The 23898-nt window shown below is 45.9% G+C and overlaps 1 protein-coding gene across 3 annotated transcripts in view; it reads left to right on the top strand.

Moving 5' to 3' along the window:
* The first annotated feature begins 15884 nt into the window (after positions 1 to 15884).
* PRKCH (protein kinase C eta) overlaps positions 15885 to 23898 on the top strand; it is a 119084-nt gene continuing 111070 nt past the window's right edge. For 2 of the 3 annotated variants that reach the window (XM_054827612.1, XM_054827611.1), the window contains exon 1: positions 15885 to 16405. In XM_054827612.1, coding sequence (XP_054683587.1) covers positions 16046 to 16405 — 360 coding nt within the window. In that variant the 5' untranslated portion in view covers positions 15885 to 16045. The remainder of the gene's footprint in view (positions 16406 to 23898) is intronic. The other variant, XM_054827610.1, reaches the window with a different exon arrangement.

Below are 23898 nucleotides of genomic sequence, written 5' to 3'. Positions count from 1 at the left end.
TAACAAATATCCTTCTGTTATAAACGCACGTCCCTCATCCCCTGTTTCCTGCACATGGCGTCTTTCCCAGAACGTACAATCCCTTTGGTCTCTTCATTTTCAATTCCCCACCACTGCTTTCTGCTATACCCTCCCTTCTCAGGTGACCCCGAGCAACCTCCGAAGTGATCAAAGTCTCCTACCTGATGGTCAGCAGCTTAGTTCTCTTCCCTCCCTGTCCCCTATGTGTTTATCAGACTTAATAAATGAGGTAGTAGTCTTCTCTTTGACCAAGGCTGTTGCAGTTGAGCAGGCTATCGCCAATGTTTAATGACTCCTTTTTTTATTAGCCCTATGCAAAGGCACAAAGGTTTCTCTCATCGCCTCCTGTGGATTCTGGGACACTGTAAGCCAAAGGGAGCCAAGAAAGAAAAAGCTTGCCTGCTCAGAATGGAGTTTGTAGCCTCGCAGACATGCAGAGAGAGTCCCCTGTAGCAAGGAGAATTCACAAGCTGTATGTGGAGAGATTGCCCAAATTGTCACTTAAGTTAACATGAATTTTTATAGTCTTTCCCTAGGAACATATATTACTTTAACAAAATAAAAAGACTTTCCCCTTATCAAGCATTATTCTTTTACATTTACAGTTTGCCTGACATACAGGAGTAATATTCCATGATTTGCTACAACTTATAAGTTTATGACCCTTCTGTGGCAGATCAGACTAAACATAATTCATTCACAGCTACTTAGTGTTCTGGGAAATAAACCCCTGAACTTACATAACTATAGTGTGACCTCTGTAAAATATTATTTATGGGTTAAGAACTATTATTATGTACATATGAAGATGTGCCAAAGCTTGTAAAACAAACACTAGTCAGCAAACTGCACTGTTTACTGGCCTAGTCACTCATGGCTTACTTTCTGGTTATAGTCCTACAAATATCTGTAAATGCAGAAAACCATTACTTGCCTGCTTTGGTAATTAGAATGAAGTTGATGCTATGGACCACTGAGGATTCAATAACAAATAATTCTCTGTCATAAACAGAACGCCAAAATCTAGCCAAGCAATCCAGTTGAAATTCATGGTGTTTTCCATTAAAAAAACATTGATTGCCGGAAGGGCGCAGCCACTGTCAGAATCGGCAGGGAAAGGACAGCCGTTCATCTGCTATTCATTTCGTAAATCGGCCGATCGAATGCAGGGAGAAAGCTCCAAGCACATACGTAAGGCGTCCAAAAGGGAATTTCAGGTTCTGTTTCTGGTATCTACCAACCCACAGGGGTGTGGGGGAGCGTGTGAGTGTGCATTCATTGCACTGCTCGTTCGTGTATAATGCACCTACATCAGAACGCATCTTGTGCGCAAGGCTCCTAAAATGTTTGACAGGCAGAGCCATATAGACACATACATCAGAAATGTTCATATTAGTCAAAACCACATCATATAATTTTATGTGAGGAATCTGTCATCGTTTATTTCTCCTCTCCCCACCCCCCCAAAAAAAAAAAAAAAAAGAGAGAGAGAAAAAAGAACCACCAACTCTATCTGGACAAGTTTTATAACAGTCACATTTAATGTTGCGACAGATCCTTATATCCCTTTTTTCAGACAGGAAAGTTCCCCAGCAACGTCAATGGGGTTTCAATAATTTCCGCAGCAAGGACAGATGTAAGTACCTGCACGCAGGTTTTCCCAGCTCTCAGATCAAGTCCAGTAGTGCTCAGCTCACAAAAATCCCTTCCATCCAACTTGCTCAGTAGACATCAGGGACAGTTTCAGGCGTGTAAAGTAGATGCTAAGTAATTAGTATGGGGAAGCAAATGAATTTTCAGCCCTCTGAAGAAAACTTTTTTTCAGTTATTAACTCAGGGTTTTTTTCTTTTCTCCTTTTACTATGAAAATGCTGTGTGAGTAAAAGAGCTGGTACCGAAACAGCAAGCAGCCCTGTGGTTAGGGCAATCCCTAGAGATGTTGAAGACCCAAGTTCAAGTCCTTTTGCAAACCTAGGATTTACACCTTGGTGTGCCACATCCCATGAGAGTGCCTTGTCTCTGACCCGTCTCTAACACTAACCAACATCCCATCCTGGGCTGAGCCAACGTTCCCTCTGGGAGCTGGAGGGAAACCCGCACCTTTCCCATCAGAGGGCTTTGTTTTGGTGGAATGTTTTAACTTGTTTTGCTGGACGATTCTCTGCTGCCCCACCAGTTAATGATTCTTCTACTGTGTTTGCTGTGGGGAACCTCAGGCTGTTACATATCTTAACATTTCCTTCATAATTTGATCTCATTACATCAGTAACACCCCTGGAACAATTCCAAATATTCACAAGCCATCATTTTCATTGGTTTGGGGCTGCTGGATATTTTTTAGAATATACAAAGTTCTTTTATGTTTTTTCCCCTGATCTATTCTATCCTGGGGATATACTGTCCTATCTGATCCACCTAGTGTCCACCTTCCATATTCCACTCTCACTGGTGTCTAAAAAGCTGTGAGTAGGGAAGGTACTATTGGAAAGTGGGTGCTAATGGAATGAATCTGAGAGGAAATTTTTCCTGCCATTTCCCGTGTAAGAATGTAAATGAAACATCCTGGTTCAGCAGAAAACAAACCAAGTCTCGCACCAATATGGAGCAGAATGAGGGCAGGGAATTTGCTCGCTGTACCCAAGAGTTGTCACTTCCCATTGAAGTGAGATGGAGTTGCATGAATTCCAGGATGATAGCCCTAATTTGGATGAAAAATTGGCCATTAGCATAGCCCGTTATGTGAGCCAAACTGCTCACTAAGTCCTCCTGAGCTTCTCTTAGCATAGAGCAGGTGCAGACTTAGCCACCCATCTCCAGGGGTATGGGAGGTATTGGAACAGGCGGAGCTTGAAGTGCTGGGTGTATATTCCATCAACGTGAAAATAGGTGACATTTCCAAATATTTGGTTCTTTTCACTAGGTCACAGTTTAGGCTAATGTTTACTCATGCTGGGTCTTTCCTGTGACCTGCTTTAAGCTAGCTGAAACTGGACTGCAGGGGACCTGGTTTTCAGATGAGCTGTGCATCTGTGTTTGTAACCTCACTGGAAAAAACAAACCACAGCAAAACCAGGGCACGCCGTGAACGTACGGCATTGAGATATGTGAGCCAAGGAGGAGAAACCTGGTAGGGGAACTGGGTGACCTAGGTCCTACTCCTGGCTGTGTCCTATCTGCAGGGTAGTCTCGGGCCACCACTTTTTTCCTCTTTGGTCTGTTTTCCTTCTTCCTTTATGCCTTGTCTGTTTTGATTGCAAGTTATGTGAGACAAGCTGTGTGCTCCTTACTAGGTGTTCGTCCAGTCCCTAGCACAGGGCAGTCCTATGCTTATTTGGTTCCCCTCAGGCACTGCTACAATGCAAATAATATTAGAGATCTGAACATTTTTTCTCTTATCCCTTTAATCAGATTAAATATGTATTTTAAATGCAAGCTCCTGTGGTTTTTTTTTTTTTTTTTTTCCATTTACTCCCCAGAGTCATTTTCAGCTTTGATTGCACAGGAGGCTTTAACATTTATGTCCTTGGAAGAGGCTGGAGCTGCTAGTTGAAAGCACAGCCGTACGCTACGCGGTGCGGTCCCAGCCTGCCCAGGGGGCTGCTCTAACTAAACAGCATCAAATTAAAGCGCATCATAAAATTACAGCATGCTTTTCTGTAAAGTTTGATTTTTTTCTTTTTTTTTTTTTACTTTCCTGGGCCTGGCCTTCAGGTTTCATCAGGAGCAGCGCGCAGCAGATCTCCCTGCGGGGTCAGGGTACCCTCTAGCGGAACAGGCGCCGGCAGCAGGGAAACACAGCGGCTGCGAGGGAGGGCAGGGATGCCCCGCACTCCCAGGAGCTTTTTTTTTTAGGGCCGATGAGAAATTAGGGGAAATGAAATGCTAAGTCTGGACCGTGCCCATCTGTGCTCTTCACCCTGTGCAAGGGTGACACGGTGCAGGTGGGTTTAAGGATCATGTTTAAAGGGAGATGTGTGCTGCTTTAATCCTTCCAAAATCAGGGCTTTGTGGTTCTGGGGCTGGTGGGAATAGTGAGGCGCAAAGAGGGACACAACATCGCTAGTGTTTCCTCCTGTGCATAGTGCTGGGATGGTGGTACCCTCAAGGCTTGCTTTCCAGGCTTATGGGATCACGCAGGCTGACGCCCTGCTACCGCTGTCCACCAAAGGGAAGCCCCCTGTCATGGGAGGCAAAGGAGTTCTTCGGTGTCCCAATTTTTGCAGTCTTTCCCTCTTCATAGGGACCTAGTCCAGCAGGGAGCTCAGCTCCCAGGAGTCTGTATATCAGTGCCACACCACTGGGATAAATTAGTCTGGCTCATCCGTCCAGCTAGGGGTCCGGCATGTTGTTTACATTCAGATCTCACCAGTCTGCAGCCCAGTTTGACTCTTTTCACTCCCAAATGTTACTCTTCTGGAAGGGGCAATTTTTTAAAGCAATACAAGGGCATTGGCAACACAGCTGGTTTCTTGAAGGATTATGAAAAAGCTTAGAATATCTAACACCAGCACAACACGCATGCAAAACGATGCTCCCGCGTACATCGTTGCAAATGCCTAAGCTTCCTTCCCTTCCATAGCATTTTATTTCCCCTGCCTTATGGCTGGCGGTACTTCAGGAGCTGTTGCTTGGTTTGAAAATAGAAGGGGTAGCTCCATCTAGAGGTCTTTGATAAGAGAAGAAATCCTGGTTTTCATAGCTCTGCACTTAGAGAGTTTCTGTCTGGTGCAGCATTGTGTACATGGGGGTGTTTTCTTTTGTGCAGTGTAGATACACCTTCTGGTTTCTAAGTTCTAAGATTTTGGAGCAGAGCCTCAAAGTTTTAGAGAAATACTGTGATATTCCCTTTTGCCCCTGCTTATTATTCAGAGCGAGTTGCAGCTCGGCAAGAGCATCCGTATGTATACATCTTGCTGCCTATGTGCACCATTTGGGGCTTTCCAGCAAAATGGGATGGACAGGGAGGTTCTGACCATTGTTTCTCCTTGTTTCTTCACAGACATCTTCGAATATCTCAGTGCGATATTGAGAGGGGACTGCGCTTGAGCCTACACTGGTATTTAGTGGCGGAGCCTACACTCTGATTCAAAAGAAGGGGAGAGTAGCACTGTAGTAACCACCATGGAGTGGGGATGGGGACACGCAGGTAACTTTTACTCGTACGTGTGCACCACCAGAGGTGTTATTTTACGTAATTAGGAATCTAACAGTTTGTCTCAATGAGTACTTGGGGTGGCATCTTGGTATCATGGAGTTCTTATGATTTACTGAGATTTTCAAGATCTCAGTAAACGTGCACACGCAGCATGTTTTTTTCCTATCAGTAAGGATTAAAGCAGAAACACAGAGATACATCCGATGCACAGCATATCCCAGAGTGTACGCCTGCCACGGCACTGTAATCATATGCTGGGGAATCTTTTCGGGTTTGGTTCTGAACCAAGAGGAGAGTTCTTTGTAATGCACTGAAGAATAAAAATCGATATTCCTTAAGTAGAATTTAAAGGTTAATAATGCCCTCCTATGTGTTTCTTTTTCTTCTAGTCACCTAGTCCAAGTAATTGTTCCCTTCTCCTTTTGAGTATTCTTCATCATCATTATATTCTCTATGGTACCCTCACCTCAATATACTTTTAACTCCATTCATTCTAACCCTTTCCTGCTGGCCTTTCAACTTCCATCTGCTCTATAAGTATTAAAGATGATAGCTCTTATGGTTACTAGAAAATGTACAGATAAATAGAGATTATTGGTGAACTCCTGCATTTCAGCGGAACAGAGTTCAGCACTTGAGACGAAGAAAAGAATGTGCGGTTCTCGGCAGATAGGACTTTTGATTTATGAAAAAAAAGGAATTTAATGAGAGACATGGCAGGAAAGTGAGAGGTCAGGCTAAGTCTTGAGTGAAAAAAGAACTTTGAGGGCTTGCTGATCCTTTGCCAGTGTTAAAGGAGTCAACTCAGGTATTATTAGCTAATACAATGAGTCTGCAACATGTAGTCATAATAGTCCCGTAACATTAATACATTTCTTTTTCTCTCCTCTTTAGCCTATTTACTGTTAAACAATATCTCCTATTGTTTTAGCGCAGGTCATAGTTCAGTCTTTTGAGGACTTAAAAAAAATGCAAAGTTAAACTACTCAGGAAAAGAACAACATCCCACTTCTTAAGGAATAATATTCATACTAGATAAACATTTCTGGGGAACATTTGGAGTGCTAGTTCTTAAACAGATCTCTGGCAATCACTGCAGTGGTTTTGTTTACCAAGCTCTCCTTCATTTGCTGTTTCACCTATTTCAGTTTCAGGCTCTCCTGTGAGGACCAGGCAGGTGGGCACAGTTCATGCCAGTTTCTCACAGACATTATTCCTCACTCAATGCAAGCAGACAGGGGTGTCGCGTTGTCTCCTCAGGACCATGGCATGGCAGCCCTTGGACCTGCCTGCCAAACTTCTCTGAATCTCCTCAGCAATGCAGCTCCCAGCTGTCCGTGGCCAGTGGAGCTCCTCTCCCAGAGACATTGTGTTGGCACCTGCACAAGGTCAAGCTCAGCTGGGAGTCCATCCTGTTGATCCAGAAGCATGCAAGCATTATTTGGCTCTGGCAGGTACCTACCACCTTACCTCCAGGATATCTTGGCATCTTTTACCTCAGAGATGCGTATCTATGCCTGATCAGGTGTGTGCTGCAGAGACAAGGGAACCACAGGTTTGAAAGCTGAGTGCTTGTCCTCACTAAAATCTTGCTTCTCTGGTTGGGAACATTGGGGCTAAGTCTCCTTGATCTGAAATAAAGCTACACACTGTTGCAGTGACGGGCCCTGGCCTGACTCTGCCCTCTGAATCTTAACATTATTTCCTAATTCACTTTCTTTTAAAATGAGCTGAATGTGAAGCTCTTACCACATGCATCTAGGGCTCATCAGCTTGGCTTAGGCAGCAGCTCCCGACCATCATAGTATGGAGAGTATAAACGAAGGTGGCTCACAAATGGAAGGATCCGCCTGTTGGTGTGCTGTGGCTGGGTGCACTGGCAAATCATAGAATCATAGAATGGTTTGGAAAGGACCTTTAAAGGCCATCTAGTCCAACCCCCCTGCAGTGAGTAGGGACATCTTCAACTAGATCAGGTTGCTCAGAGTCCTGTCCAACCTGGCCTTGAACACTTCCAGGGATGGGGCATCTATGACCTCTCTGGGCAACCTGTTCCAGTGCCTCACCACCCTCACAGTAAAGAATTTCTTCCTTGTATCTAATCTAAAGCTCCCCTCCTTCAACTTAAGGCCATTACCCCTTGTCCTATCACTCCATGCCCTTGTAACCAGTCCCTCTCCAGCTTTCCTGCAGGCCCCTTTAGAGACTGGAAGGCTGCTATAAGGTGTCCCCCAAGCCTTCTCTTCTCCAGGCTGAACAACCCTAACTCTCTCAGCCTGTCTTCATAGGAGATGGGCTCCAGCCCTTGGATCATCTTTGTGGCCTCCTCTGGACTTGCTCCAACAGTTCAATGTCCTTCTTATGTTGGGGACCCCAGAGCTGGATGCACTACTGCAGGTGGGGTCTCGCGAGAGCAGAGTAGAAGGGCAGAATCACCTCCCTTGACCTGCTGGTCACGCTGCTTTTGATGCAGCCCAGGATACAGTTGGCTTTCTGGGCTGCAAGTGCATATTGCTGGCTCATGTCCAGCTTTTCATCCACCAACACCCCCAAGTCCTTCTCTTCAGGGCTGCTCTCAATCCATTCATTCCCCAGCCTGTACTGATACTGGGGATTGCCCTGACCCATGTGCAGGACCTTGCACTTGGCCTTGTTGAACCTCATGAGGTTCACATGTGCTCACTTCTTGAGCTTGTCCAGGTCCCTCTGGATGGCATCCTGTCCCTCAGGCATGTCAATCACCCCACAATCATAACGTGCTCTTCAGGTGCTGTGGCAGGATCTCTTCCTTTGCTGAGCTGACACCCAGATCCTTGGAGAAAGAAAAATGATCCAGTGGGAGCAAAAAGAAGGAGTAACATGCGGCATGAAGCACACAGTGACTTTGTTAGAAAGACCCATTTCTGCAAGAGGAGCTTGAGGGACAGGAAACAGGAGAGGGAGGTTGGTACAACAGCACAGTATCTCATGGAAGAGAGGGGAATGGGGTGCTCGGCCTTTTTGTAACAAGGGTCTAGATCACAGCTCTGGCACCTCCTTTCTGTATGTAAAGCAAAGACTGTGGGGTCTCCTCTGTGATTGAACAGTCCTGCTGTTCGTGGAAAATCCTGGGATTTATTACGTTCAGAGCTGTACCAGGAGCTGAAAGAGGCAGAGATGCTCTTTTTATTCTACCCTGTTACTGCAAGGTAAGGAGAATGCATACACCCCCGACCATCTGGGGCCATTCCTAGCAAGTATCCGCTTCTTAATGGCATAATGTGCACATCCTTGGGCTTCTTAAATACTTTTACATTTCTTGTCCAACTGGTTTTGTTGCACAATCTGTTAGCACGTGCTAGCTTGGGAAAGAGGGTAGGAAGGAAGTTGTTATCAGAAGCTGATGGGAGGGAAGTTGTATCAGAAGTGCCTTGTTTAGTGGCAGGAGCAAATAAGCTGACTCATATCTTTGAGTGCCCAGCACCACAACACTACACAACCCCATGTACATACCACGTGAGACACAGGCATGGGCGTACAGAAGAGGCTTGAACCTCTGTCCCAGGGATAATAGAAACACTTTCTAATCACCTGTGCTGGTCGTTCAAACTAGCAGTGTCTTCAGCCTGTTCTTAGCAAAATCTCTCGCCCTTTTCCTCTTGATGCTGTGTTGGATCCATTGGCTGCCATAGCATCTGAATGGGTTTGCAGATAGCACTGGGCTGATGTAATTTGGCCAAATTTGCACTCCGTGACCATCCTCTGACTGCTTTGTGTGTAATCAAACCATGATAAGACCCTATTTCACAAGCCAAATGAGAAGAGGATTGGTGGGGCATCTCCAATGCAACGTGTTCAGATACCGCATCGTGAATCACTTTATTTGGAGGAGTGTGGCCTTTCTTCGGACAGTCAAGCACCAGTCGGTATCACGTCTGCCACTGGTGCAGTGTGTCACTGTGCTGGTTGTGGCCCTGTCTTTCTGATTGACCCAAGCCTTTAGTGAACAGGTAGGATCATTTATACCAGGTGTACCCTTGTGCCTGTGTAGGAGGAAAGAGGAACTTATGAGTACCATTAATAACTGCAGTGCAGCAGAAAAAGACCAATAGCTCAGAAATCGAGTTATTTCAATCTCATTAAATATACCCATCCCCACAGAGGGTAAACCACAGTCACTTCACATATCTCCACCTCTGAGATACTGATTGTTGTCTTGCAACACCAGTCAGGTCTAACACTGATTGGTGGGAGTCCGGAAGATCCTGTTTCCAAAGAGCACTAACAACACATTTCTGCGTGTCTCCTCCCTCATTTGTGTTTCATGGCACTGCAGGTTGAAGAAAACTGCTCAGACTGCCTGATGAAAGCCACTTTCATGACAAGCTGCTGCCAGTCCTTCAAGACAATTTGACACCGGTATTGTTTTTTCCATTGCTTTGAACTGAATCAGGGTGAAGAAAGGAGAGCAAATAAGGTACGCTTCAGGGGTCTTCAGCATTCAGGATGTAGAAGGTCTTTCAGATCTTGATAATACTGGGTAATATTCCTCACATACAAGCGTTTGCAAGATTGTGGCTCTAAGCTTATTTGTAAACCACAAGGCCAGAAGAGACATCTACAATTATCTGGACTAAATGGTTGTGCAAGACAGAAAGAGATCACCCTTACTCGATGCATCAGTTCCAATGAAGAGGAAGTAAAATATATTTTTAGACTTGAATGTTGGATTTCAGTGAATTAGAGAGAGAGAACCATGAGTGAAACAGAAGGTTTTACAGCCTCCTTGATACACATTAATATATCTTTTACTTAATTCCCATTATTATATATGTGGGTGGAAGCTGCTGCCCAGCAAAAAGATACAGAGAAATGAGCAAAGCAGAGGCCGCTCCGGATGCCTGGTGCCTCGGAGAGGTTTGTGGGGCTGGCATGTGAACTCCTGTCTGCACGGAGGGCTCGGACCCACTTCTGAGTGTGTCAGTCATGTTTGGGACTACGTGAGGAGCTAAATTATAAATAATAGGGCAAGACTGCTGGGAAAGAAATAAATCCCAGTAAACCAAAACAATCAGTTTGTTCTCCAGTGTTTCCTGTACAACTAATAAAATCTAATAACTGAGTTGCTGTTAACAGTTAATGACCACTGCATTTGTTAATGGACCCAGACAAATGAGAGCAGTTTAATACAACAAACAGGCCATTAGTTGTATTAATGGTTGGCTTGTAGGAGTTAGTGCTCTTATAAACTATATTCTGCAGTTTATAATACCAGCACTTTATAAAATGACCTGGTGTTTTCAAAAAAATAAAAAATAATAAGGATCAGGTGAGCTCCAATTTAGTAGTGGAAAATAAGTATGCATGCTAACTAAGTAAAGCTATTAGGCTAAATCTCTTTTTCTAGTTCGCACTGGAATAAATCAGAAGCAACAGCAGACATACAAATCAGGGCTGATTCTTGTATAGCTTAAATGAGTGGCAGCTTTGCTTTTGACTTCAGTAAGTTTTGGATTGATCCCATAATTATTATCATTAGAGGGGAACTTGATCTTTTTTCTTTTTTTTTTCTTTTTTTTTTTTCTCCCAGACCACAAATGATTCCACACATGGGATATTCAGTTTTTAGCAGCTGTCATTATTTAGAGGTTTAACAAGCACTCTTATAGAAAGAACTATAAAAGGGAAGTTGTATAAATAGACTAAAATTAATAGAGGAACCAAATAGAGTCAGTTCCTGCTTCACTAGCCTCTACAGCTCTTTTAATTTTTGTATTTTTAAGCTGTATTTAACTACAGTTCCATTTACAAGAAATGTCAGTAGCATTTTTGCAATGGTAGTTGTGAAAGCCAAAGTTTTTCCATCGCTTTACAGACTCACGTCTGAATGTAACCAGTGTTTGGTAGAAATTTAAAGTGGAGCAATTTAAGCGTTTGCCCTTAACTTGCCAAATGGGGACGATACTAAATTATAGGTTACTGGTGCAGGGAATAATGTACACTTTGGTAGGAAAAAGAAGTGGAGGTTTTTACGTGGTGCATGAATGGGCTTTAATTTGTGTGTAGCTGTAGTGTGAGATGAGGCCAGGCTTAAATCATAAACTTACAACAGGGCTTAGCCAAGCTCTTGGGCTTTGTTTGTGGAGCCGAATTGCAAGTTTTCCAGATAGACGCCCAAAAACATGAGAGAACTTGCATACATTTATCCTTAAGGTTACTGTGACCTGAAGGAAGAATGCAAGAGTAAACTCGGAGAGTTGTTCCTGTCTTTGGCCATTCACCCACCTGCAGGGAATGATGCCTAAGCCAGTCTAAAGAGGTGTCACTCCTGAGTTTTCTTACTTAGATATGGAAATTACAATCCAGAGGAACATAACAGACACACTGTGTCCCTTCTAGACGCATCATACCTCAGCCATGCTGTTCCAAAGAGTGGCCAGTAACTGAGGCTTTGGAGTAAGAAACAAGATGCTTAAGAAGAAAAGGATAAGAAATAAGGGAAACGCAGAGTGGTCCTTCCTCTGTTGAATCCTCTCAGCTGGCAATTTGCGGTTTAAGAAGTTCCTGGGCCAGGGTTTATCTATCCTCCATAAATACCTAGCCCTTTATGAGGTTATTTATATTTCTGGCCTCCATTTTTGCCAATGAATTCTACATTATAACTATGTATTCTGTGAAAGGGTGTTTGCTTCTGTATGTTTTAAACCTGCTACCTCAAAATTTCAGTGAGTGCCCTTTAGGTCTTGTTGGGGAAAGAATGAAAAATCCTTTCCCATTCATCCAGCTCATGTGGTTTATTATACAGATCTTGCTCACGTTTTCCCCTTCAGTCATTCTTTCCCAGACCCAAAAATCTTAAGCTAGGCAGTCTCTCTCCCTTCACAACCATGTTTCATGCCTTTGATCACCTTCATCATCTTTTCCTGTGCCTTTTCTAGTTCTACTCCGCAGTTTTTGAGATGGAGGGAGCAGCAGTCTTGCACACAATATAAATGGTATGGGTGTATCATTTATACAGTGCCTGAGTGACAGTTTTGGCTTTGCTCTCAGTTCTGTTTCTAATAATTACTAATAGTCTATTTGTCTTTTTGCTAGTCGGTGAGCACTAAGCTGTTCTTTCCAGGGGGTTCTCCACCACTGCACTAACATCTTCTCCTAGAGTGGCAGAAGGTTACTAAGATTGCCTATAACCCGTTTCTTTATCCTGTAATTTACCTATAATTCAGATTGCATTGCCTCATGTGCTTTATTTTGTATTTGTTGCCTTTGCATGCCATCCACCATGCTGCTGCTCAGGCCCAACATCAGGACATCCGTTCATTCTTCTCAGCTGGTTTCTTGAACAACTATGTGTCACCAGCCAACTGCTCAGGAAACCATGCAGCTTGGCAGGAAGCGCTAGGAAGAGCTCAGCCTCCCTGAACACTTGAGGGCACAAAATGAATCGACTTGCCATGTCTGGAGTCTGGTCTCCAAGCTCCTGCTGGGAAGAGAAGAGAAGCCATGCTCCTGCAGACCTGCCTGGCACCGAGAGCTGTGCAAAGAGGTTCAACGCAGCCATCACCAGATGGTCCTGCTGCATTCAGCCTTGCAAGGTCATTGTGTGTGGGGATCTTTTGATTCTTGGAAGAAAATACTGAACTGGGGATGTTTTTCCACTGCTTGGATGTCTGGAGAGTAGGCAGAGTATGTTCTGACTTCATGTCGCTACTCAGTTCTCTTTGAGAACAGGACATTTGGGCTTTGGCTGAGAGTTCAGAACAGGGGTGTGTTCAGATGCTGTCTGAGATGATCTGTCCCAGACTGGTTCAAGTGGATAAACAAAATTAATTAGATTCACATCATATGAGTCCACAGGATTGATTTTTTCCTCCAATGGAAAACTGACTAGCAATGGGTACTGCTGCTCGTCAGAAATATTTATAACTATAGCTCACCTATTTTTTCCACAACTTTTACAATACTTGCTGGTTTTTTTAAAGGTACACGAATGATGTTATCACATGAGACTCCAATGAACCACTGTAGAGAAACAGTTCTTAAAGTCTCCTTTCCTATTGCTATTATACCTGAAACTCCAGTGCAGCAAAGTACTTTACCTTGTATGCTTAAGCAGAGGAAATGGCACCGTCTGAACCTTTAACTAGCAGATTTTGGTCTTCTCCCTATTTGTGCCAATAAATATGTGAGCCAGTCATTTCTTCTAACAATTTGCTTGGGAAGGCATTCATCTCTGCTTCCTCAGAAAACTGAGGAAAAGGTAAAGAGAAAAATTTTGACAGTATTATAGCAGTTTGCGATTGTAATTCATGTTTATCTATTAACTACAGTCTCCGTTCTCCAAGAGCTCTTGTGAATCTAAGTTGATATTCAGACTTCTAAAAAGGGTTTATTGTCACTGTTGGGGGAGCCTACAGAGGGTTTCATTTCCATAAGGCAAATAGATCCAGCACAAGAAACTTAGAGGCAAACTGGACATGCTGCACTAAGCCAAAATTTGTTCTTTTTAAATCAACATTGTTCATTGCTGAATGACACTGAGCTCTTTGAAGGCATCAAAGCCAAGTAAAACCTATGTTTGGTGATTTGGAGTTTAGAGAGTGAGTGCTCCAGCCTTTCTAAGGCCTTCAGCCTCATCCTGTGGACATTCATTCTGGGTGCTTTAAAGTTCAGGCTGTCTTTAACTCTTGTCTGTAGCCATTACAGAGAGTCCTAGTGAAGTCTTCCAAGAACTGTGGGTTGCCCATGATGGTCAATATGGATTCTGTCCTAGCTCACATGGGCTCCAAGGGACAGCTCATGACCAGGAAGGATACAGGTAATGAAAGTGCAAAATGACAAATAATGATGCTATTGAGAAGGTAAATGAGGGGCTTTTTTATTTTATGGTGTCACAAAACAAGAACAGTGGTCAATCAAGACATTAAAGTGATAGCAGATATACAGTTGATAAAAAGAAATGTTTATTTCTGACTAGCTCACTGCTGTGGGATGGAGGAACCGAAGAAGGTATGAAGATTAAAACCAGGATAGCTGTAGGGAAAAGGAACCTCCCCAGACTGATCGTAGCTAATGCTACAGTGCATTTCAGAAGGAACATCAACCCAACAAAAAAAATCCTAAATCTTTTAATTCTTTTATGGGAACAGACTACTCTGTTTGCTCAGCCATACCTTCTGTTAAAAGACCTGGAGCTGATCACTCCTGGAGATGAGATCCTGGACCCTGCGGTGGCTGGATTTCATGCAGTTTGGCAATTTCTAAGATTACGCCTACATTCCACCAAGCTCAAAAAATTCTTAAATGCTTTTCTCCAGCTAATAGTGACAGATCAAGGAACTGAAAAGCCTTGCAAGGAGACCTGTCAAAAGTCTGATTTAAGGGTCTACGAGTTTTTCTGGCAGAACTGTTGCTTCCATGTGAGGAATGATCACATTACTGAACCTGTTCCACCTGCTCTCTCCTGAGGAGGCAACAGGAGCCCTGCTCTGTCTGAGGCTGGAAGGAGCCTTGGCTTGGTGCTCCTGCAAAATGTGGAGTGTCTAGAAGGAGAAAAGGGTGTCCGGAGGAGGGCAAGAGGAAAAGGGATGGGAAACCAGACGTGGTCTGCTAGGGAATGGGTAGAATGTGCAAGATGAAGGGCTGAGGAAAGAGGAATAGGCTGGAAAAGAGAAGAAAAAAAATGAAACACACACAAGAAAGAGGCTGCATGCTCTCAGCCAGCACGCTCACCGTCCAGCGGTGGTGGGAACCTTCAAATGACCACATCTTCTTCCGCTGCGGGGATTGCAACGTAATTCATACAGTGTCGGCCAAACAGCATCACCAGGAAAGCAGGATTTCACTGCTCCCCTACCCAGTCCACACCATTTCGCTGTGAACTTTGGAGAGTATTTAAAAGTATTTAAATTCTGACTTCATTAAGTGCAATGAAAACCCGAAAGAAACCCACTCCAAAACCAACCCTGCACGTCGAGTGCCAAGAATGTTAATCATGTGCAATTAATCCCAAACGGCAGAGCTTTAACAACTAACTTTTCAATAGCAAAAGCAACGTATCTTTATATTCTCTGTACACGTTCTCCTAGTTAAACGCACTCCTCCAGCGTTAGGCTGCTGTAAACCTCCTGCTATAAAAGACAAGGTACGAAGTAGCGAAGATAATGCTGCGCTGTTTAACTCCTCTCCCCACCCAGAGGTGTGAAATGGGCCGGGAAGGGGCTGCGGCAGCCGGGGGGGGGGGGGGGGGGGGGGGTTTGGGAGACCGGGGGGGCCGTGCCCGTGTATTTGCGGGGGCAGGCGGGCTGTGTCCCGGCGCAGCGCCGGGGTAGGCTGCTGGTCCCGCAGCCTGGCAGTGGCGTTGTTTTCCCCGCCGCGCTTCTCACGGCTCGGCCGGCGGCTCCCCCTCGCTCTCGGCGGGGCTCCAGGCTGCTGCCGGCCGCGCCTCTGCTAACGGCGGGGGGCGCCGCCCGGCACCGCCAGGACAGAACCGCGCCGGGCCGGGCCGAGCCGAGCCGTGCCGTGCCGTGCGAGCGCCGGTCCCGCCCGCTCCCCAACCCGGGCCCGCCCTCGCGGCGGCTCCTCCCCGCCCAGCGCCGTCCCACACCCCAGGTGTCCCGCTCCGTGCCGTGCCGAGGCGAGCCGCTCCCCCTCGGCAGGAGAGGCCCGGGCTGGGCGGCGCAGCGCCTGTCCGCTGCCGAGGGAGGTGGGTGGTGCGCGGAGGGAGGGGGGGGGGGGCGGCGGTTCCGGGGCCCCGGCATGGCCCGGGGGCGGGCGCGCCGCCGCCGCCCGGCCCCCTGAAGAGGCGCGGCGGGGCTGGCTGCCGGCCCGGCTCCGCGGGAGAGGGGTCTGGCTCTCCTCCGGGCTCCCGGGCGCCCCGGGGGGGCGGCCATGTCCGGAGCCATGAAGTTCAACGGGTACCTGAAGGTGCGGATCGGGGAGGCGGTGGGCCTGCAGCCCACCCGCTGGTCCCTCCGGCACTCACTCTTCCGCAAGGGCTACCAGCTCCTGGACCCTTATGTCACCGTCAGCGTGGACCAGGTGCGCGTTGGGCAGACCAGCACCAAGCAGAAGACCAACAAACCCACCTACAACGAGGAGTTCTCTGCCACGGTTACCGACGGCCAACAGATCGAGCTGTCCGTCTTCCACGACACCCCCATCGGCTACGATGACTTTGTGGCCAACTGCACCTTGCACTTCCAGGACCTCTTGCGCTCCGCGGGCCCCAGCGACAGCTTCGAAGGCTGGGTGAGTAGTTGTCTCAAGGAAAAGCTGGAGCCGGGCTCCTCTCTGAATGAATGAAGGCGCTTGAAGGGTACTTGCAGAGCTGAGGCTTGTCCTTGCACGCCTGTGCTTCAGACGCACGCAGCCTGGCGTGTGTGCCTGCATTTACGCAGGTGTGTGTGCATCTGTTTGTGCCCCGGTGCTTTAGAGTTGCTTAGACTGCTGTTTGGACTGCTGTTTCAGCTGATGTATTTTGAGACCCTAAGAATGAAAAGTCTCAGCTGTCGTAGCTCGAGGGTGTGAGGACCCTGTAGCTGAGGGCTGTGGGGTCTCTCCTCTTTGTAGACTAGCAGAGACGAGGCTTGTAATACATAACTAGCCAAGTACACCTGCAACTCACGCACAGGCTCACGTACCTTCCCTCTTTTGCTTAGCACACAGAGACGTGCTTGGAAAGTTGGATACCTGGGGTTGGATGTATTTCTGCTCAGATCTACACATGCTTGCACAATTGTTTGATGCGTGCACACGAATTTATCTGACTTCTTAACAGAATGGCAGGACTAGTCTTGCATCTGTTGTGTACACCACTGCGCTGGTTGAACACAGTTTCACTTATAGCTAATTCTAGGTTATTTCCAAGTAGATGTCACTTGCATCCGGCCCAGAGAACCTCATTTATTTCTTAATCCTAATGCTAAGTGAAAGGAATAGTACAGGCTTTAAAGTTGTGCCTTTGCTTCCATTACTGTAAAGGAGGAGGAGGTGAATGTATTCATCCAGCCAGTCGTTTGCTTGTGTTAGGTTAAAAAAAACCCAAAAGGCATTTCTTCAAGGTAGAGAAGGTGCAGAAGAGCTGAGAATTTCCGAGGTTAATGTACATATTAACTTTTTGAGGCCAGGAAGTTCAGCACACGTGGTCAGGTAACCACCATAATAAAATCAGGTGTGGAGGAAAGAGACCTGACGCTGTAGAGAACAGATAAGCATCTCGATTGTATCGCTGGGGAGAATGCTGGTCCTTTCTGTTCTCAGCCGGTGTCTGTGCCTGAGGTGTGATGCCTGAGGTGTGATGCTACACTTCCGGGGTGATTACAGGGAAATCCCCGTCACAGGATCAATTAAGAGGTGTATATTGGTACTTTTTCTCTTCTTACGGTGTGCTTAGGTGACCTATGGGAAGGCATGGGGTTCATGCACTAAAGGTGATCTCTCTTAGGCAGTCACTGATGTCATTTTTTGTCAGGTGGAGGGATCCAAGCTGGCCTCAGAGGGGTTACCTCAGGTATTGCTCCTGACAGCACAGCCAGAGCAGAGCTCGCCGGGATTTGCTCTGTGGGTGCATGCCCAGCTTGCCAGGCTGGTCGTGCTGCCAGAGAGAAACTGCTCCTGGGACTTGTGCTAAACCAGGTTTAACTAAGGAATGGACCCCTATGGGCCAGGGCAGAGGAGTGAGCTCAGGACAGAGAGCTGTGGTTTTGAGGGTTTTCTTCATGTTTGATTTGCTGGGGGTGTTTCCTTTTTGCTGTCGAGAGAGGCCATATCCTCTTGGGAGGCTGGAGTCCCACTCACACCGGGTCTGGCTACACGTGGGATTGGACTGCTGTGTTGCAAAGATTGTGGCCTTATTTACCTAACTAAAATATCCATACTAATATTGCCGTTGGTGTGGATGCATGCATGTCCCACTCTTTCTGTCATTTTATCCATCCTGCAGTGCTGATTTTTAGGACAGATGCAGTCTGTGGCCTGAAATGCTCGTTTGGTCTTTGGTGAGGGAGAAGTTTCTTATCCCTGCTGGATAGGCACCTGTTTTATGAACTCCTGTCCCTGTGAGTTGATGGGTACAGTGGGGTGGGAAATCAGTGATTTTTTTTTTTTTTTTTTTTTAAACTAGGCTGATGTAAACTGATGTTCTATCTGGGCATGTAGACAGAAGCTGAGAGCTGCTGCTCTCCTTTTCATTTAAGGTCTAAAAATTACAACTGGGGTGGATTTAGTGGGGCGTGAGTAAGCATTTGTGTTCTGTTCCCTTTCTCCTCTCCCCTCCTTTTTGACTTGCTTCGTTAGCATCTCGCATAGCGTGCAGCCAGGATCACATGATAACAGGGAACAGCATCTTGCCCTGATAATTTAATATGTCTTGATAAATCCAGCAAGGCTGTCACGGGGTTTTGTGTAATCGGAAGGATAGGAAATGCTGGTTTGTACTAACCCAAGGTCCATGAACAGCAGTTCATGGTATGATATGAGACACCACAAGGGATTTGTAGATGATTTGAGACACCTCCGCTCTGAAATCCTTCATACTGCCCTTTTTCCGTCCCCAAAGCAAAAGCACAGATATTCAAGGAAGGAGTGAGTGGAGTGAGGGGAAAATTGGTGAATCCTCAAAGTTTAACCTGGCTTACAGTTACATGGCTTTGCACGATTTTTCATTTTGATTTGAAATAGAATTTTTACATTCACCTTTCAGAGACAACAACAATATATTGGTAAACTTCAAATGCCCCTTGGATTGATAACAGCCAAACAGGACAGGGTGGCTGGCTGCCTCTGCTCCCTGAGCTCTCCTCTGGAGAGCTGAGCTTTACCTGTGACAGTCCCTCAGCTCACGTGCTGGCCTGAAAGTTTTGGCACGAGCCTTGGGCTCATGCTGCTGTGTTTGTCAACGTGGATTTTCTCCTGCTGGAAGGAAAAAAAAGTGATTAGTTGTAACATTGGTCACCATCTCTTGTGAGAAGTGTAGGAAGTGTCAGCGAGAGGCAAGTAGGAGCAGTTGGTGTGTAAGCATTGGTGCTTCCCAGATGACTTGCAGGTACATCACTGCAATTATGACCCCAAACACTTATGCAGATGAGTAAGTGTATGGACATGAACTGTCTCATCAGTAATGCTTATACACCTGAGTCATCCCACTGGGTTCTGGGACAGAGTTCTCTGTTCATGGTTTGCATTCAAATCCATGTTCCAGAGACTCTTCAAAACGGACCCTTTTTCTTCTAACCATTTTGATTGCTGAAGTTTTTCTAGTAAACACATTAGCTGGATATTTTTTAATTTGTGTATTATTTGATAAACACATTTGACTAATTTTACAGAGATCAAATCTGTAAGAGGTTATTAACTTCAAGATCCTTCTCTCTGTTTCCTATTTCTTAAATTTACTTGTCAAGTTGCAGCGCAGCAGTTTTTATTAATATTGTCAAATAAATGCCACCTTGCCTTCAGCATGCTTTAATCTAGTTAAAACTGGGAGCGATGTCTCCGGTACCATGTTTTTTCTGGTAGGCATTTTCCTGTGTGGGTGTGAAATTGTGCAAACCTGAATGGTAGCATTTTATACAGGTGTGCATGACCCTGCCAGGTGCAACACAGGAGAGAATTAAGCTGGCTGCTATCCGAAAGCTGTTATGATTTACATCAGGGTTGAAACTTGTCTTTAAAAGCATTTAATTTTGCACTAGCATGCACTAAGATGCTTTTACTCAGCATATGCATCTTTAAAAGGTAGTATCTCCTCTTTAACTGTCCCTGAGTGCAGCATAGGAAGTCAGTGAAACAACATAAATAATTTGGAGTACTGAGTTGTAACTGAAAGGGGAGATGTTTACAATACATAGGGTTGTTTCTCTTTTGTGTCGTAGCCGAAGTAATTTTTAAGCTTGGGGAAACACTATTTACAGATACTGAATTGCATTGTTACAAGGGAATTATTTAATTACGATTGTAAAAATTGTTAGTCCCTGGGTAGAGATGTCAAAATTTCTAGGACTTTAACAAGGAATTAAAATTAAACCTTGTTCTTGAAGTAGCAAATTATCAGAGTATACTGACGGAAATTAGATAACAGATGGACTATAAGATTAATGAGCCAATCACAACTTCCTGATGAGTTTGTTACCATTTACTCATGTGTGCAGGAAGAGATTAAGACAAATAATTCTCATGAATTCCTTAACTTGAGCTCTTTTGCCTGTATCCTTTCCTATGATTTTTTTTCTTTCTTAAGGCAAAAAGAATTGTGTTTTACCCATGTTTATATGCAATTGTATTTATCAAACTTTAAATTTGAAGAGTTAAAGGAGAATGCAGCTTCTTCCCCAGGGCATCGTGACTGTAGCAGAGAGCCAGGGTGCTGCAGGTCAAATGCAATATGGTTGCTTTTTGTTTTGACTCCCGCTTTGCCACAGAGTGTTCTCCAGGTGGGCAAAACTTGCATCAGGAAGCCAAAAATACTTTATAGCTGTTGACAGAGGATTTTGCGATGCAGCGTTTTGTGTCTGCATCAGCCTGTGCCCATCTGTAGAGACGGGACTGCAGCTTGTAGAGCAGGAGTAAATGGTGTCTTCTTCCGTGGGTCAGCGGCAGGCTGAGATAAAGAGCAATAGCAATCTGTCCGTATGATTTTTGTTTCCATGCACATGACAACCATGTACATAGTACAGATCTCTGATCTGTGTGAAAGTCACGCTGTACATTAATTGCAAACTGGGCTTGAGTAAACTAAGATCTTTCCCTATTTCTTGATAAGTTTTAAGTTGCTTCTGTAATTATTATTACTGATATGCAGTAATTATGTTGATTGAGAATAGTGGAGAGAAACACCCACTGCAGAAGGTAAGATGATTTTTGAAAGCTACCAGAATTTTGGTTTCTGTTTCTTTCCTTTAGCATACAGATGTCCTTTGGCCCTGCGAACAAACCCTTCAAAATGCCAATGGAGTCCCGTGCACCAAGGCTGCCTGAGAGCGCCCTGCGGCCTAAAACGAAGGCTGTAATAAATAAATAAAGGAAAAATTGTTGCTATTTGTCAGGTATTAAATGATTCTGGGGTGGGTAATGCTAGTAACAGTTCTATTGATCAAGGCAGATGAGAAGGACTAGAGCTGACTGTGTCACGAAGGGCTGCCCCGTTTCAGTGTTGGAAGTTGAGCAAATTGGGAGTCCTATTCCTTGCTTATCCACGAGCTCCTCCCCAATAAACAGCCTGTCTGGCAGCTGTGAGCATCCTTGGAGAACATAGGCAACATGCTTGAGAGTGTGTTAGGCTGGAAAGATTTAGTCAAAGCATGAGAAGAGCCAGTTTCCCTTGGTGGGAGCCATTGGGATGCCAGTAAGGGTCTGTGGGACTGGAGTTCATGCCCTGGTTTTGAACTGGGTACGGCAGGACATGAGTTTGGCTGTCCTTCACGCAGCTGGGTGCCTGGTCCTGCTGTGGTACTGGTTTTCTAGAGTGTTCCTTAGTCTCTTTTTCGACAGCTCTGTCTTAAGAACTGTTGCTTTGATGCTGTTGGAGTTGGTTAGAGCTCTGGGAATGCTGGAGAGGTGTGCGGGAGAGGAGCATGCTGTCCTACCCAGGGCAGTTTGTCTGGGTTGGCTGTGCAGGTATCGCCACCTCGCTTTTCCCGGCTGTGAGCAGCCGCCAAACTGAAAGCTCAACCCAAACCCACTGAAAGGTACCGGGGCCCTCTGGTTCCACGATGTGGTGGGCACGCGGGTTTCCAGCTGGAGCCCGGTCCTCTCCCTACATGTTTGGCTTGTCAGCTCGTGCGGCCTTTGCCTGCCTGCCTGCCAGCCCACGCACCGGCGCTTCGGCTCTCTGGCCTGGCGGCAGCTTCTCAACATGGGGTGGAGCAGGTGGCTGGGAGAGGCCCCAGCTTGCGCAGTCACACGAAGTTTTCTGGAGTTGTTTGTCGAAGCCCTTGCTAATGTGGTTGCTGGGGTGTGGGGCTGACTTTGATGCCAGGGTTAGCTTTCTATTTCTGCTGCTGCCTGTTGCTCAGCTGCAAGCCCCGGTTAGAGGGAGAGGGGGCAGGCCAAGGGCTGATGCCCGTGTCTCCTTCAGCAGCGTTAGTCATGGCAGAAGAAGCTCCTGAGGATGTTTGCAGACCTGTGCCCCCAGCCCCAGGGTTGCTCTTTTCAGAGAGGCTGTGTGAGGAGGAGGAGGGGGCCAGTGGGGTGACCGCAGCACAAGTCAGCCCAGCACCCCAGGAAGCTTTGTCCCCAGCCCCGCTCTCGGCATCCCGCCGGCCTCGCCTCACTCTGTTCATGTTTTATATTTAGCTTTTACCACAGGTCTGTAAAAATGCATTTCACCCAGGCTGTCCAAGGCTTTCTGTTTGGAGTATTTTCGGAGTAATGATTTGGTTTCTGGCCATTTTGAGCTTATAGGCAATAAACCCCGCAGAAAAGATTGTCAAGGGGGCCATTTAAGCTATTGAAATGCCATTAGAAAGTCTACTGATTTACAGTGTAATTCAATATGAAAGCATATCCCTTACTGAAGCGAATAAGACTCCCACCCTTTCTTTGCAAACTGTTAAAGCTCCTTTGATGTTTTAGACTTGATTGTAGCTATTGTGCTTTGCTAATACAATCAAGAAATCAGGGACCTTTTGCGTAACCATGGAGAAAAAGGCGAACAGAAGAGTTATCAAGTGAAACAAGTTGCTGGCAGCTTTTGTAAAGAATTCTGGATCGTGCATTGTGCCTTCTTGCCTCCCAAATCTTAGCCTATTTAGACACGCAGTTAATGTATGTCAAACCATGCTGCAGACTTAGTATCTTCTGGAGACAGCGAGCAATCTTTGTTCTGATTGCTTATTCTGCCCCGTGTTACTTGTGGGGCCGTGCAGTGAACCAGGCTGGAGTCCTGGATAGCTAACCTGCCATCGTGTTCTGGTGGAGCTCACCTCTCTCGAGCCATGCTCTTGGTTGTGCTGGTATCACAGAATCCCAGAATGGTAGGGGTTGGAAGGGACCTCTGGAGATCATCCAGTCCAACCCCCCTGTTAAAGCAGGATCACTTAGAGCAGGTTGCACAGGATCGTATCCAGGTGGGTTTTGAATATCTCCAGAGCAGGAGACTCCACAACCTCTCTGGGCAGCCTGTTCCAGTGCTCGGTCACCCTCAGAGCAAAGAAGTTTTTCCTCATGCTGAGATGGAACTGCCTGTGTTCCAGTTTGTGCCCACTGCCCCTTGTCCTGTCGCTGGGCACCACTGAAAAGAGTCTCGCCCCGTCCTCTAGGCATCCATGCTTTAAGTATTTCTAAGTATTGATTAGATTGCCTCCCAGTCTTCTCCAGGCTAAACAGACCCAGCTCTCAGCATTTCCTCGGAAGAGAGATGCTCCAGTCCCCTCATCATCCTTGTAGCCCTTCACTGGACTCTCTCCAGTAGTTCCCTGTCTTTCTTGAACTGGGGAGTCCAGAACTGGTACAAGAAGCTCTGGCTGGTTGTGAGGGAAAGTCTTGCTTTATAATTATATCAAAGATAGCAAACATACGTCTAAAACAAAGTGCATCCTGAAGCGTCCAATTAATGTTGCTAAGCCACTTAGGGTAAGCCAGACAAATGACTTAAATTTCTGCAATGCCAAGGACGTTTTCTTTAGTCTTTGATATCACGAGATGTTCTCATTGCTCAAGGAAGTCAATTGCTGCGGAAACCGTCCTGCTTTTTTTTGTAAGCCAGCACCATGCACAGATGTAAGCTAGGTTTCATTGTTTTAGCA

The sequence above is a fragment of the Grus americana genome, chromosome 5, assembly GCF_028858705.1.
Source record: "Grus americana isolate bGruAme1 chromosome 5, bGruAme1.mat, whole genome shotgun sequence".
NCBI lineage: Eukaryota > Metazoa > Chordata > Aves > Gruiformes > Gruidae > Grus > Grus americana.
The sequence above is the reverse complement of the archived record's forward strand: the minus strand, read 5'-3'. Positions and strand labels throughout refer to the sequence as shown.